The sequence below is a fragment of the Sylvia atricapilla genome, chromosome 29 (assembly GCF_009819655.1).
Source record: "Sylvia atricapilla isolate bSylAtr1 chromosome 29, bSylAtr1.pri, whole genome shotgun sequence".
Lineage (NCBI taxonomy): Eukaryota > Metazoa > Chordata > Aves > Passeriformes > Sylviidae > Sylvia > Sylvia atricapilla.
Window position 1 is genome coordinate 2,087,336 of NC_089168.1, and position 14,527 is coordinate 2,101,862.

Below are 14,527 nucleotides of genomic sequence, written 5' to 3' on the forward strand. Positions count from 1 at the left end.
TCAGGAATTCCTGTGAAAATCAGGGCCCAATGTTCCTGTTCCTAGAGGAGCTTTACAAGGAACACTAAATTTCCTGATAGCTGAGGAACTCTCCCATGAAAGGCACCACCGACTGCACCCCAAAGCCTTCCTACCACCCTAAAATCTGCCTTGGAATAATCCACAGAGGGGCCAAACCCCGTTATTACCTTGCTGCTTTAAAACCCCTCAGTCCCCGCCGTGAGGGATGGCGGCCACAGCCCCGTTCGGCTCCGCTCCGCCCGGCACAACTCGATACAATTCAACACAGCCCTCTGCTTACGGTTGGACACGAACCGGCAATATCGTGATAATCACGATTATCGTCATTCTCCCGGCAGCGATGACCATCCCCGACTCGCTTCCCGCGGTCCTCCAAGCCGCGGCGGCGCTGTTGCCGCTCGGTGGCGGGGCGCGGCGCTCCGCCCGCTCCTCTCTGTGGTGCGGCCGGGCGGGGCCGGCTCCAGGCGGCCGCTCTAGCCCGGCGCCCGCGCGCTCCGCGCCGCTGGGGCTCTATGGCGGGCTCCCCTCAGCGCGCACTCTATGGTCGCGGCCCGCCTCCGCCGCCGGCGCCGCTTCCCTGAGGCGGCACCGTGCCGGGAGCCGGCGGCGGCTCCGGCGCTCCCCACTCGAGGCCCTGCGGGGTTCTGAGGTAAGCGCGGCTTGCGGAGGCCGCCCCGTCCCCCTCTCGGCCCGCCCGCCGCCTTTTTTTTTTTTTTTTTTTTTTTTTTTTTTTTCCACCTCCTCCTTTCCCCCGGCCGCCCCCGCGGGGCCGCGAGGGTTCGGCCACAGGCCGCGGCCTCGGCGCGGAAAACCGCGGGGATTTCCCGGTGCGGCCGGGCCTGAGGCGCTGCCCCGCGGCCTGGGGGCTGCTGCCGGGCCTGGGCCCGCTCCTCCCGGCCCTGGGGCCTTCCCCAGGCCCGGTCCTGCCGCCCCGGGAATGGGGGAAAAGGCTTTTTGTGGGGTGACGAGCGGCGCCCCGCGTCCTGCTCCCCTCAGGAGTGGGGAGAGGTGGTGATGAAGGGTTCCAGCTGCGGCCCGAGCCGTGCCCGGGGACAAATCCACCTTTATGGCTCCCTAAAGCGTTGTTAATGCGCGGCCTTACCTGGGAATTTTACCCCAGAGCCGTGCCTGAGCCTTGGCTTCCAGCGCTCACTGAGGGTCGCCTGGATAAATGATCTCTGGGGGTATTTTCCTCTCACAACCATCAGATAAACTGATGCGCCTAGAATATTGATATTTTTTTAGATTGCGGCGTTGATTTGTGAAGCTCCTGGCAGGGGATGTTCTCCTATCAGGCTGGTGCTGGGGGGAGTGGGAGAAATGCCGTGAGGAAAGTGCTCCTGGAGTTTTAAGGAATAACTTTGTGTGTTTATGATGGAATTTGGAGCAGTGACTGGGCACGTTGACTCCACACTGCTCTCTGCATTCTGATGGGATGTGCTGCTCTTTGCTCTGTCTTTTACTGATTTCTGGGGAGGAAAAAGGGAATTCTGTCAGTTTTCTGGCTGAGCAAAATTTCTCCCAAGTGTCTTAATGGCAAAATTAGGTAAATAATATTTTTCACTGCTGAAAGCAAATGGTTTTTAGGACCCCAAATCCCCCCCAGGTTACTTAAGTATCATTAAAGAAAATGTTTTGAAATCCCTTTGTACGATTTGTAAATGTCAGAATTCGACTCCTGTTACAATTTGTGAATAAAATTCAAATATTCCTTGATTCCTGACATCATAAAAAATATCATCAATTGGCTTTTCCAGTATTTCAGCAATGAAACATCATCCAAACCCTTCCTCTACTCAGTTTGCAAGGGGTAAAACAGAACTTGGGTTTCTTGCTCTGATGCTCTCTGTAGCATTTTAAGGAATTTACAGGATTAGGGAATCAGTGGAAGTTGTGGGAATGGGTTTTCTTTTTTAATTGCCTCTCCTTGGGCACATCAGGTGTTCCTGGTGGCTCTGTGGGGTGCTTCATGCCCACTGAGGTATTTGGAGGGCGTCTGTGAACTTTGAGACCTGAAATGTGTCCCCATGAACTGTGACATTCCTGTTTGTGTTTCGAAGGAAGGTGCTTTTGAGGCTCAGGTTTGAAGCAGGATGAGTTTCCTTGTCCAGAGGGAGACGATCCCCAGAGTTTTGGGAATCCTTAAAGCAAATTTCACGAGCTTCTGTTGTAAACTCCTTGCAGTTAAATGAATTTTTGAGGTGGAGCTGTGTGGAGACTTTGGGTTTACCGTGAAAACCATCACCCTCACCTGTCTGGTTGTAAAAAAGTGGCGTTTCTACAGATTGAGACAATAATTGTTCTCTAGACTATAATAAACTGTTGGCTGTTGCTCCTTTTGTCAGTGCTCTGTGACAGCAAAATTCTTCCTTCACCCCAAAGAGAGCTGCTGCTTTCAGGTCAATAAATTAAAGCAGTTTTACCTGAGGCTTGACTGTGCTCAGCTATTATCCTTCTTGGGGCTTCTTGTCAGAGCTTGAGACCTGCAGGTTGAGGTTTTTCATTAGAACTTCTCTCTTCAGGCAGGCAGATGGCCAAGCTCTGTCTCATTCCAGGGGGAAATTCCTGGTTTTCCAGCTAAATCAAGTTAAAGGCATGGGACTCTTGTGTGACATTCACGTCCCCAGAGGCTGTGAGGTGCAGGACAAATTTCTGTCTTGTTGCAATCCTTGCTAAATCTTTTTTTTTTTTTATTGATCGATGTCAGATGAATAATTAAATATTCCACAGCGAGCAGAGATGAATTAAACTGAAAACTTCTATTTCTAATGGGAAATACCTCATCTTTTTATTCCTGTAAGCAGAACTTCACACCAGGGAGAGAAAGGTCAGCCCAACCCTCTGTGCTTTCTCCCTGGGGTGCTTCTTTGGGGTGGTTTGATTGGTTTCACTGTTTCTTGCGGGCTGTTTTGAGTCTTTCATGGGACAGTAAAGTAGAGGAATGAATAGCAGAGAGCAGGGGAGGGCAGGCTGTGGTTTAGCACTGCAGAAATGAAAGGAAGGTTTCTGCAGCACTGGAAATTTATTGTCATTTTTTCGGTTTGAGGGGGTTACCTGGGCCGCTTTTGCAGGGTGCAAAATGGGAGCTTTTCCTGTATAAAAGCTAAAACTGTGTTTGAGGACTGACCAAACTGTGTCCACTGCAGGTTTGTCATTAATTCTGTTCGTAACCTTGAAGTGGTTGAGGTTTGCAGCCACGAGGATGTTGGGAAGCTGTCAGCATTGGTCTGTGCTGTAAAGGGCACACACACACAGAGCCATGGATTGGTTTTGGCTGGAAGAGACCTTAAAGAACATCTCTGCCATGGACAGAGACACCTTCCACTGTCCCAGGTTGTCCCAAGCCCCATCCAACCTGGCCTTGGACACTTCCAGCTGCTCTGGGCACCCTGTGCTCACCTCACAGGGAGGAATTTCCTTCCCAATGTCCCATCCAGCCCTGCCCTGTGGCAGTGAGAAACCATTATAAATTGGCCTTTATAAATTATCTTCCCTGCAGCTCCTTCAGGTGCTGGAAAGGCACAGTTAGGTTACCCTGAAGCTTCTCTTTTCCAGGCTGAACAATCCCAATTCTCCCACCTTTTCCTCATCAATCACAGTCTCCTGTATCACCCAGCCACCAGTTTTCTCCCTCCTTTGATGACTTTTTTTGGGGGGTCCTGCCCTCAGTGAGGGTGCAGGAGCAGGACTCTTGCCCCTCAGATGTTCCTTGGGCTGCGTGCCGTGGTACGGCTCAGCGGGGAAAAAAATCAATGACTCACATTTCCACAGAAAGAAATGTAATTTCCAGTCTCATAGCAACTGTCCTTTCAACACTTTCAAACCTTCTGTGACAAAATGTTTAACACTCACCCATCAGCTTTTAATGCTCCAGGCTGGTCCTCCCACTCAGCCCAGCTGAAACCTGCATTTGTGCATCCCTGAATCCCCCAGAATCCGAGGGGGGATGCTGGCAAGACGTTGAACAGTTAAATATAAAATCTTAGACATGAGAGAAGTGTTGCTGACTGCATTACATCAAGACAGAGCGAGTCTTAAAATTCAAAAAGTGTGTTCTCTTCGCTTTGATTTTGAGTCCCTGGTTTGTTTTTATACACCTTCAGATAGTTTAAAATAGCCTTGGCTGGTGGCTTGGCTAAAATATTTTTGGCAATTATCTTACTTAGAGAAAGATACTCTTCAGTATAAAGAATCTTGATTTTCTTCCTGGATCTTCCTTCGAGCTGGATGAGAGCAGGATTGTATAGAGATGGTTGGGGAGAGGTGATATATTAGGAATTGGATATTAATTGGATTATTAGAGGATGGTGAGGCCCTGGCACAGAGAAGCTGGGGCTGCCCCTGAATCCCTGGAAGTCCAAGGTCAGGCTGGAAAAGGCTTGGAGCAACCTGGGATAGTGAAAGGTGTCCCTGCCATGGCAGGGCTGGCACTGGAGGGTCTTTAATGTCCCTCCCAACCCAATCCAGGATTCCACGGCTCTGTGTGTCCTTCACAGCACAGACCAAACCTGTTCTGTTCCTGCCTGGGACTCCTGCTCTTCCTCAAGGCCTCAGGAGGTGACTCCAGGTGTGAAGTCACCTGCCCAAACCCCCAGGGATGAGCAGGGCAAAGTCCCCACCGTGTCCCTCCCCACGTGTCCCCTGGAGGAGCCACAGAAGTGACAAAAATCCGGGTTGTGCCTTAATATCTGTGACATTAGAGGGCAAAGAGCTCATTCAACGGGTCCAAGTGAGACCAGAATCATCAAATAAAACCCTGGTGGAACTGGGCACCTGTCTGCTGTCCCCAATTCACGACTAACTGGATTTAACTGGTTTTCTTGTAGCTGATGATGGAAGAGGTGCACAAGGGTGGCAGCAGCAGCAGCAGCAGCAGCTCTGTTACGTCCCAGCCCTCAGCTGTTCAAGGTACAACCCTCCAGGCAGCTCAGCTCTCTCATATTGCTCAACAGGTAAAGCCTGGGCTGGATCTCAGCAAACATTTCAGGCAGTTTGGAGCCAGGTTTTATGTGCTACAAACTATAGAGCCCTTCTTAGAAGCGCTCAGAGAAGGAAAAAAAACGAAAAAGGGGCTAAGAAAAATGTGTTTGTTTGATGCTGGATGACGTAATATTAATTTTAAAGTGTTTTAAAGCTCATTTTTGTGTTTGTTCAGTGCAGAAGTGCAGCCCAGATTTGGGGTTAGTCGACCACAGGAGCTGCTCAGGAATAAAATGAGGGCCTGGTTTCATATTTTCCTTAGAAAAAGCATTTCCAGCTCTTTTTGTAGTAGCAGCAATCCTGGATACTCAGCACCATGGAAACACTTGGATTCTAGCCCAACATGAACACAGTTAATCTAATAAAACCATATGAACTTGGAAAATTTGAGATTCTTCCTCTAAGGTAACATCCCTGTCAGAGCTTTAACCTGAATCCCTTAGAAGTGGTGAAGGAGTGAATCCTTCCAGGAGGGTTTTCCTGGAAAAATGAAATGTTTTGCAGCTCATCCACTGGTTATCCTGTGGAGACAGTTGGGATTTCGATGCAAAATTTAGAGAAAATATCAGCAGCTGTCCTGGGGTTTAATTCCAGGCTGGTTTCCTCTATCTGTTTTTATATAATGTTCTGATTGTCCCTTAATATTTATTGCAACTTACAATACAAAAGTAGCATTCAATGGAAATTCAGCTGTGTGTATTTTAATGATCCCTTCATCTTCTCATGTATTTCAGATTAATAAAAGCAGTGAAGGAATTTAATGAGAAAAGTGGTTATGTACTTAGAATCTACACGTGTAACTCGAATTATTTTGGTTTTGTGAACAATCCAAATTGAATTGAAGTGCAAAGACTCAAGTGCAACACCAAAACTACAAACCCTCTAGGAAGCCAAAGCATTTTTTCCATGTTTTTAATATGTTACATAATATCACATAATATCACGGATTTGATTCTGTGACATAATGCCACATTGGATTTTTCTAACGAACACTTTCAGCCTTTTTCATATGCAAATAATGCCTCAAAAAATGTGCATCTTTAAAGGCACTTTTGTGACTTAATTAGAATTAAAATGAGCTGCTAATGCGGGTTCTCCACCAAGTTTTCCTACACGTGTTGCACTTTCCTGAGTCCTGTGGCACCAAGGTTTTGACGGCTGGTTTTTGGTCTGTTGTAGATGTCTCTCAGAGGTTCTGCTCCCCTCACAGTGGTTCAGCTTCCTGGAGAGCAAGTCCAGGTCCAGGGAGTCATTCAGACAGCTCAGTCCTCCTCTGTGATCCACTCCCCTCAGGTGCAAACCGTGCAGGTAACTCCAGAATGGCTTTAAATACCCCAGGTCTGCAGTTAATGGAGGTGAGAAGATGTGAAAAGAGGCTTCTCTGACCTTTGTGGCCTGTTGTAAGAGACAGTGAGCAATCCAAGGACAGCCCTGTGGGATCCCTCATTTGGGCTTTTGAGATTCTTCCTCGTGGGAAGTCAGCCTTTGGAGTCAAATTGAAACCATTTGATGTCACCTCCCTTTGTTAAAAAAATCCACTCCACAGCTCTGTCGATGGTGCCTTGGCAGGCAGGTGGGAGCCAGAGGAGAGGAGTGGGGAATAAAGGAAAATAATAGTGGATTAAAAGGAGTGTTTGGGAAAGGTGGAGCTGTGTGAAGGGAAATGAGCTGCTGGTCCTGCTCTAACTCCCTTTCTGTGGTACCCAAGCCTCTGCATGTGTCTCTTACTCACTTGCCGTGTGATTTTTGTCAGAGTCCCTTCCAGGAGGTCCCCAGGGAGCTGCAGTGAGTCTGTTCCTGCTCAGCGAGCCCCTGGGGACCTGGAGTTCCACTGGGAAACCACTCCCCTGGCAGCCAGGCGAGGGAGGAGCTGCCCTCAAACCCAGGAATTTGTCCCTGATCCTTGTCCCACACTCCTCTCCTCATACCACACTAAATTGATAAGCCACGAGAAGCAAACCTGGCAGGGATTGTCACCTGTCACTGCTGTAACATCGGAGCAGGGAGAAAAATATGTCACTGCTGGAAGCAGTCCAGCATCTGCATTGGCTGGTTGTGTCTCTGTTAAATCTCTTTCCTTTTCCTTCCCCCCGAATGCACAGTCTCCACTGACTGGATTCATTCCTTTTTCTGTAATTTATGAACATTGTGGCCTTGTTGGGGTGAAAAAAAAAGAAAAGTACAACACGAGCAGGTTTTTTTTCCCTGCTGATCATAGGCTGCTCTGTGTCTGCAGTTCAGTGAGAGGCTTTTCCCAGAGCTCTGTGCATTCCTCTGCACTCTGTTACTGGCACATGGATAAGAACAAATGGATGTTTTGTTCACTAATAAGGAGCATCAGAGACAAACTAACACTTTGAACTGGATGAACACACAGTGGAATAAAGAAAATTGTTAGATAGTACTTTGCATATTTGCTCCCTGATACGCTGGTGCCTTAAATATTATTTTCATTGTACTTTTACATTCTCACCAACAAACAACATTGCTCCTCTTCTACATCAAAGATCCCAGGTGCTTTCTGTGTTAGTCCTGTGCATCAGTGGTGTTCCTGTTGCCTTTCTCACCAGGTATCTTCCCTGTCTGAGAGTGAGGATTCTCAGGACTCCTCAGACAGCATTGGCTCCTCACAGAAGGCTCGAGGCATCTTGGCTCGTCGTCCATCCTACAGGTACTGTGTGACACCCTGGGTGGTTTTACCTGAAACCAAAACAACAGCCTCTTCCCGGGGATTTCAGTATTTTCTGCTGCCCTTCAGGTTGTTTCCTTTCCCTTCAGCGAATCTGATCAGGCACTGAACATTCTGAGCTGTCTTTGGTGTGAGGAAACTTGGACTCCACTAACCGGAGATTTGCCTCGGCAGGATTTTTGTACGGGGCAAAATGTTCACCAGTTGTAAATTTTACTCTGTTGTAAAGTTTTACTGAAGTGAGGAGTCAAATGTCAGACTACTTTTTTGGTTTTTTTTTTCCCCCACAGAAAAATTTTGAAAGATCTTTCTTCTGAAGACACACGGGATAGAAAAGGAGATGAGGAAAGTCCTGGGGTCTCCACTGTCACCTCCATGTCCGTTCCCACACCCATCTACCAGACAAGCACTGGACAGTACAGTATGTTACCCAAAACATCCTCACAGTTTTTCTTCAACCTGCCTCAAAATACAGATTTTTGTTAAATATTTGAGTGAGATGAAGGACATTTATTGGTTTATTACCTAGTAGTCAATAAAGTTAGTACGTAGAAGTAACTGGTATCTACAGACTTCAGATCAACTCAGCGCTTTGTAATTTTAATTTTTGCACTTTAAGACATTTAAGGATGTTTGTATGGAGCACACAGCAGGGATCTTTGCTGGATTTAACCTGACACATCAGTGAAGACACCTGTGTGTGTATATATATATATATATATGTATATATATAAAGAAAATACAGCACACAAAAAGGCTTCTGTGGTATCAGAGAGGTACAAAAAATTAGGGTTTGTCCTTTGATGTTCCCACTTGGCTTCACACCTCCTTTCCTCCATCCTGTGAGGGCTTTTGGCATGAGAGAAGGAAAAAGCAAGACCCTTATGAAGCGATTTTAATTGGTTTTTATTCCTGAGCAGCTCCTTACAGAGCCAGCACAGGGCTCAGCTCCACAATTCCAGTTCTGCCACCTCTGTCCTGGGAAGTTCTGTTTTCTTTCACCCGAGGAGGAGTTTATATTACTAATTAATTTCCTCTTCTGATTGAAGAGGTGAGATTCTGAGGTGAGAGAAAAAAAACCCAGTTAATAACTGGAGTTGTAACATTCATTTGCTTTACGAGTCAGATAAAGGCTCGAAATACTTTAGTATCTCAGTATTATGTTACTTTATTTAAATGTAATACTCAGAGAGCGTGAGGCTCTGGCACAGGGTGCCCAGAGAAGCTGTGGCTGGTCAGGACAGGATCTTGGAGCACCCTGAGACAGCGAAAAGTGTCCCTGCCATTGCAGGGTGACACAGCATGACCTGTGATGTCCCTCCCACCCCGTGCCATGCCGTGATACTGTGACTGACCGCATTTCACGCCGCCCAGCTCCAAATGCTCTTGTGCTGTGCCTCCCCTGACAGTTGCCATCGCAGCCAACGGGCTGCAGCTGGCGGGGCCGGGGGCAGACGGGGTGCAGGGGCTGCAGACACTGGCCATGGCCAACGCCGGCGCGGCGCAGCCCGGAGCCACCATCCTGCAGTACGCCCACACCTCGGACGGGCAGCAGATCCTGGTGCCCAGCAACCAGGTGGTGGTGCAGAGTGAGTATGGGATGGGATGGGGACGGGGTTACAGCGCTGTCACTGGGAGTGTCAGTGTGTCATTGGGAGTGTCAGTGTGTCATTGGGAGTGTCAGTGTGTCACCCTGAATGTCACTGTGAGTGAGTGTCAGTGTGAGTGTCAGTGTGAGTGTCACTGTGAGTGTCACTGTGTCATTGGGAGTGTCAGTGTGTCACTGGGAGTGTCAGTGTGTCATTGGGAGTGTCAGTGTGTCACCCTGAATGTCACTGTGAGTGAGTGTCACTGGGAGTGTCACTGGGAGTGTCACTGTGTCACTGTGTCACCCTGAATGTCGTTGGGAGTGTCACTGGGAGTGTCACTGTGTCATTGGGAGTGTCAGTGTGAGTGTCAGTGTGCGTGTCACTGTGTCATTGGGAGTGTCAGTGTGTCACTGGGAGTGTCACTGGGAGTGTCACTGTGTCACCCTGAGTGTCAGTGTGAGTGTCAGTGTGAGTGTCAGTGTGAGTGTCACTGTGTCATTGGGAGTGTCAGTGTGAGTGTCACTGGGAGTGTCACTGGGAGTGTCACTGTGTCACCCTGAGTGTCAGTGTGAGTGTCAGTGTGAGTGTCACTGTGTCAGTGTGTCACCCTGAATGTCACTGTGAGTGTCACTGTGAGTGTCACCGTGTCACTGTGTCACCCTGAATGTCACTGTGAGTGAGTGTCACTGTGAGTGTCACTGTGTCATTGGGAGTGTCATTGGGAGTGTCAGTGTGAGTGTCACTGTGTCAGTGTGTCACCCTGAATGTCACTGTGAGTGTCACTGTGAGTGTCAGTGTGAGTGTCACTGTGTCAGTGTGTCACCCTGAATGTCACTGTGAGTGAGTGTCACTGTGAGTGTCAGTGTGTCATTGGGAGTGTCAGTGTGAGTGTCACTGTGTCAGTGTGTCACCCTGAATGTCACTGTGAGTGTCACCGTGTCACTGTGTCACCCTGAATGTCACTGTGAGTGTCACTGTGAGTGTCACCTGCTGAGGGTCACCGTGTCACCTGCTGAGTGTCAGTGTGAGTGTCAGTGTGTCACCCTGAATGTCAGTGTGAGTGTCATTGGGAGTGTCAGTGTGAGTGTCAGTGTCGCTGTGTCACCTGCTGGAGTGTCACCTGCTGAGTGTCACCGTGAGTGTCACCATGTCACCGTGAGTGTCACCCTGAGTGTCCCCTGGCTGAGGCTGCCCCCTTTGTGTCCCCAGCTGCCTCTGGGGACATGCAGACGTACCAGATCCGCACCACGCCCACCACGTCCTCGCTGCCCCAGACCGTGGTGATGACGTCCCCCGTCACCCTGACGTCACAGAGCAGCAAGACAGATGACCCCCAGCTGAAGAGAGAGATCAGGCTGATGAAGAACAGGTGAGGGAGTGCACTCCTGCCCCTCGGGGGCTGAGCTCAGTGAGCTGACATCCTGAGGGTGGGGAAGACTTCCAGCATCACAGACTCCAACCTGTGACACATCTCTGAGTGACACTTCATTCCTGGGCAGCCCTTTCCAATGCCTGACCACCCTTTCCGTGAAAAAAACCCTCCTGATGTCCAACCTGAAGCTCTTCTGGCCCATTTCCCCCTGTCCTGTCCCTGTTCCCTGGGAACAGAGGCTGCCCCTCGTGTCAGGAGTTGTGCAGAGCCAGAAGGTCCCCCCTGAGCCTCCTTTTCTCCAGGCTGAGTTCCCCCAGCTCCCTCAGGAGTTCTCCAGCCCCATTCCCAGCTCTGGATGTTCCCCAGCCTGTCCATGTTTCTCCTGCAGTGAGGGTCCAGAACTGGAGTGGCCTCAACAGTGTCCAGCACAGGGAGACAATCCGTGTCCTGGTCCTGTGCCACACCGTGCCTGGTACAGCCCAAGGGACATTTTCACCCAAACATGAGAAATTGTGACCCAGAAGTGCTCCCTGGAGCCTCACAGCGTGGACAAACCAAAACTGGGTTTTCCCCTGCAGAGTGGCTGCCATGTGTCACCAGATCCTGCTGAATTTCCTGCTCTCCTCAGGCAGTTTTGGCTTGGGGTTGTTCCTCACTGCAGTTCTCTGATATTGGTCAGGATTGTGGCGTTCAGAAAATAGATTTCACACCTAAAATCAAGAACTCTGCTTCTGTGTTGCAGAGAAGCTGCCCGGGAATGCCGTAGGAAGAAGAAGGAATATGTGAAATGTTTGGAAAATCGAGTGGCAGTCCTGGAAAATCAGAACAAAACTCTAATTGAAGAGCTAAAAACTTTGAAAGATCTTTACTGTCATAAAAGTGTGTAAGAAGAGAAGGTAAAAAACCTTTGGGGACTGGTGAAATAGCAGAGGAGAAAAAAAATTTTTTTTTTTTATACGGAATTTTTTAAACTAGATGAAAGGTCAAAAAATGAAACTTTTCTACCTAGATTTCACAGCTCAAAGACTCTGTAGATTTTCTTTACAACATGTTGGTGACGAAGTACAAAGAGGAAACAAGAAAACCTCACCAAAATTCCTGCTGGCACAACTGGAAACTGATAAATTCAAGATTGCAGCTACAGCAGAAGGGACAGTCACGTGTGGCAAGGCAGGTGATGAGAGTTTCTTTGAAAATTCCTATGAATACCTCTAAAAAGGGAGGCAAAATTTGGTTACAAAGAAAACATGGGTGAAACAGAATCCTTGCCATAGCTGACATTATTAGTAACGTTTATAACCAGTGTATGTTTTGATTTCTTACTCTTTTTCAAGCCTATTTCCTTCAGTTACTTGTCTGTAAATATTTTTATTTCAACCTGTAAGTTGGTATTTACAGGTGCAGATGATAAAAAAAAAAAAAAAAAGCTGATACTTTGCTCGAGGTATAAATTATGTTTTTACTCTTTCTCAGATGACAATTTAAAAAGTTGGGATGATTTTTTTTTTTTTCCATGTTTGCTGTGTTTATCAGATTGGGGAAGGATCTGCAGAAGGCAGCAAGAGGCCTGGTCCTGGGAATGTCTGAGGCACAGAAAATCGTGTTGATTTTCTTAGAGAATTCAACACATCAGTGATTCTAAAGCACATTGTGAGGGACAAGGACTGGTGACAAAAGTTCTGAAGAATTGCTGAGATTAAACTTGTGAAAGTTTTTAATTTCACGAGAGTTTGTTTCTTAGTTCTGGGCATGACAAACATCAATCACTGAAAATTAAATTTCTATGCTGATCATATCTACAATTAACCACTCAGTGCTTGTCCTGGCTGGGGATTCTCCTGAGCTTTGGAACATGAAACCAAATAGAAGAAAAATTATGTAAGTAAAAAAATGGAAGATCTATACCAAAGGGTTACGAGGTTCTAATCTCTGGTTTATTGCTGGAAGTAGTGCAAAATTACAATTTCCAGCCTAATTTTGTAAGGTAGGAGCTATTTTGCAAAGTAACGGTGTCTTTGTAAGCAAATATTATATTGCAAACAGGGAGATGGTTGGTATATTTTGTAGCTAAATTGTGATCTTTACAAAACCTGAAATTGAGTTTCTATACGTATTTTGACAGTTTATATCTTTCATTTTAGTAACCAAATGAAATATTTTGTGAACCAGATTTTCAAGGATATATTTTTATGGATAGTACAAAGTCAAATGAGATTCTCTTTGGTGTAGGAGATACTTGAATTAATTTTGTATGTCTGTAGGCAACTTGCAGAAAAAAAAAAATGGATCCTAAAGAATATTGGGGGAAAAAAAAAAAGAGGAAAAATAAAAAGAGAAATTAGGGCTTTTTACCCCGAGAGTTGTCAATATCTGCACATTAGATCTCATTGTGTCAGAGAGTCCAGTTTGTACAATTTTCATTTGTTTCAGGTAAAAAAACCCAAAAGTTTGACATGATCAGGACTCCTTTAGCTGGGGAATCTCCATCCTTGGAGGTGCCCAGAGCTGTGTGGCCGTGGGCCTGGTGGGCAGGACGTGGTACTGGTGAGGACACAGCCCTGGTGGTGACCCTGGTGGCCTTGGGCAGGTGCTGTAGGTGACTTCAGTGCTTCTTGTGTGAGTAATAAACCATTTCCATAGCTGGGACTGAATCCTGCTTCCAGTTCTGTCAGTGGGAATTACACTGTGGACTGTGCTGTTCCCAGGGGTTGGAGCTCTGTGTGTGTGTGCTAGATCTGGAATTCCAAGCTGTGCTCCCTCCCTGGATGTGTAGTGCTTATCCCATGGTCAGTCAGTAGTTTTGATTTTATTCCTTTGGGGATTTAATAGACTTGGAGCAAGCAGAGAGCCTCTTTGCCACTGAGGAATCTGCATTCCACAATCTCCTGGTTAGTGGGCTAGAAAAGGATATTTTATTTTTTTTTTTCCCTGAAGTTCCTAAATCTCTGATTGTTGTGGGCACGAGTCCCAGTGCAGTTATTTCCTTTAGGCCAGGCTGGAGTGTGACTCCTGGTTACCATCATGTCAGGAGGAAAAAAAAAAAAGCTTTGTGCCACATCAGAAATAAGGTTTGGAAAATCCTAAACTGAGGGAGCTGCTCCTGGAGAGGTGTTGGTGTTTCCTGTTTCTTTGGTGGAATTTCAGGAGAATTGAACAGCCTGGAATGTGCCTGGAACATGCACCTCAGAGAACTGGAGCTTTTCCTCAGCTCTGTGTAACCTGGGCATGTGGGACAGGGTTTGAGCTGCAGTTCTGAACTGCTTTTGGAACTCTGGTAGCTGATCCTCACTGTGTTCTCTTTTTTCTTTTTTTTCTTTTGTAATATGGAACAATAATAAACAAAAACTATCAAGTGTTAAGACTGTAAAAACCTGGTGGCCAATTCTTCTTGTATCCAGCAAGGGAAGCACCTGTCCTGCCAGACACACCAGGAGGCAATTTTTATACTCTTAAAACTGTGTGTTGGAAGGAACAGCTGATTTTTCATCATGGGGGTATTAAACAGTAACACAAGTTCGCTCTTTTAAGCACTGGTCATGAAGTTCTTAAGTTTGGATTTACTTTAAAATCTCGATTTTAAAGAGTAAAATCTCATTCCTGAGGGTAAGAGATGAAGCAGCTGATGCTGTTCTGCTGGTTGGTTCCAAACAGTCCGTGCTTTCCATGAATTGTAAATATTTGTTGAAACAATTAATGGTTGCAAATTTTGATCTTGGTAAATAAAGTCGCTAAAATATTATAATTCTGATGGTCCCTGTTTCTTTTTAATGAAGTTAGAGCTGCAGTGGTGGTGACCAGGTGGGAATACCTGTGTGGGGTGGGGTCTTATGACAGCCAGAATAAATAATAGTCAATTTTAGTGGGTGAAATGGCTCT

The 14,527-nt window shown here is 46.9% G+C and overlaps 1 protein-coding gene across 8 annotated transcripts; it reads left to right on the forward strand.

Moving 5' to 3' along the window:
- The first annotated feature begins 448 nt into the window (after positions 1–448).
- Positions 449–14,393, forward strand: ATF1 (activating transcription factor 1). Of its 8 annotated transcripts, XM_066337590.1 has the most exons (9): positions 450–670; positions 4,848–4,973; positions 6,181–6,309; positions 7,572–7,672; positions 7,981–8,111; positions 9,100–9,279; positions 10,489–10,648; positions 11,394–11,547; positions 11,661–14,393. In XM_066337590.1, exons 2-8 carry the CDS (start codon positions 4,851–4,853, stop codon positions 11,536–11,538), a joined length of 969 nt encoding a protein of 322 aa, XP_066193687.1. In that variant the 5' UTR covers positions 450–670; positions 4,848–4,850; the 3' UTR covers positions 11,539–11,547; positions 11,661–14,393. The 8 variants fall into 8 exon arrangements, with proteins under 8 accessions (XP_066193690.1, XP_066193687.1, XP_066193686.1 ...); XM_066337589.1 differs by having other exon boundaries at positions 11,394–14,393; XM_066337592.1 differs by having other exon boundaries at positions 4,848–4,929; positions 11,394–14,393.
- Positions 14,394–14,527: the final 134 nt, after the last annotated feature.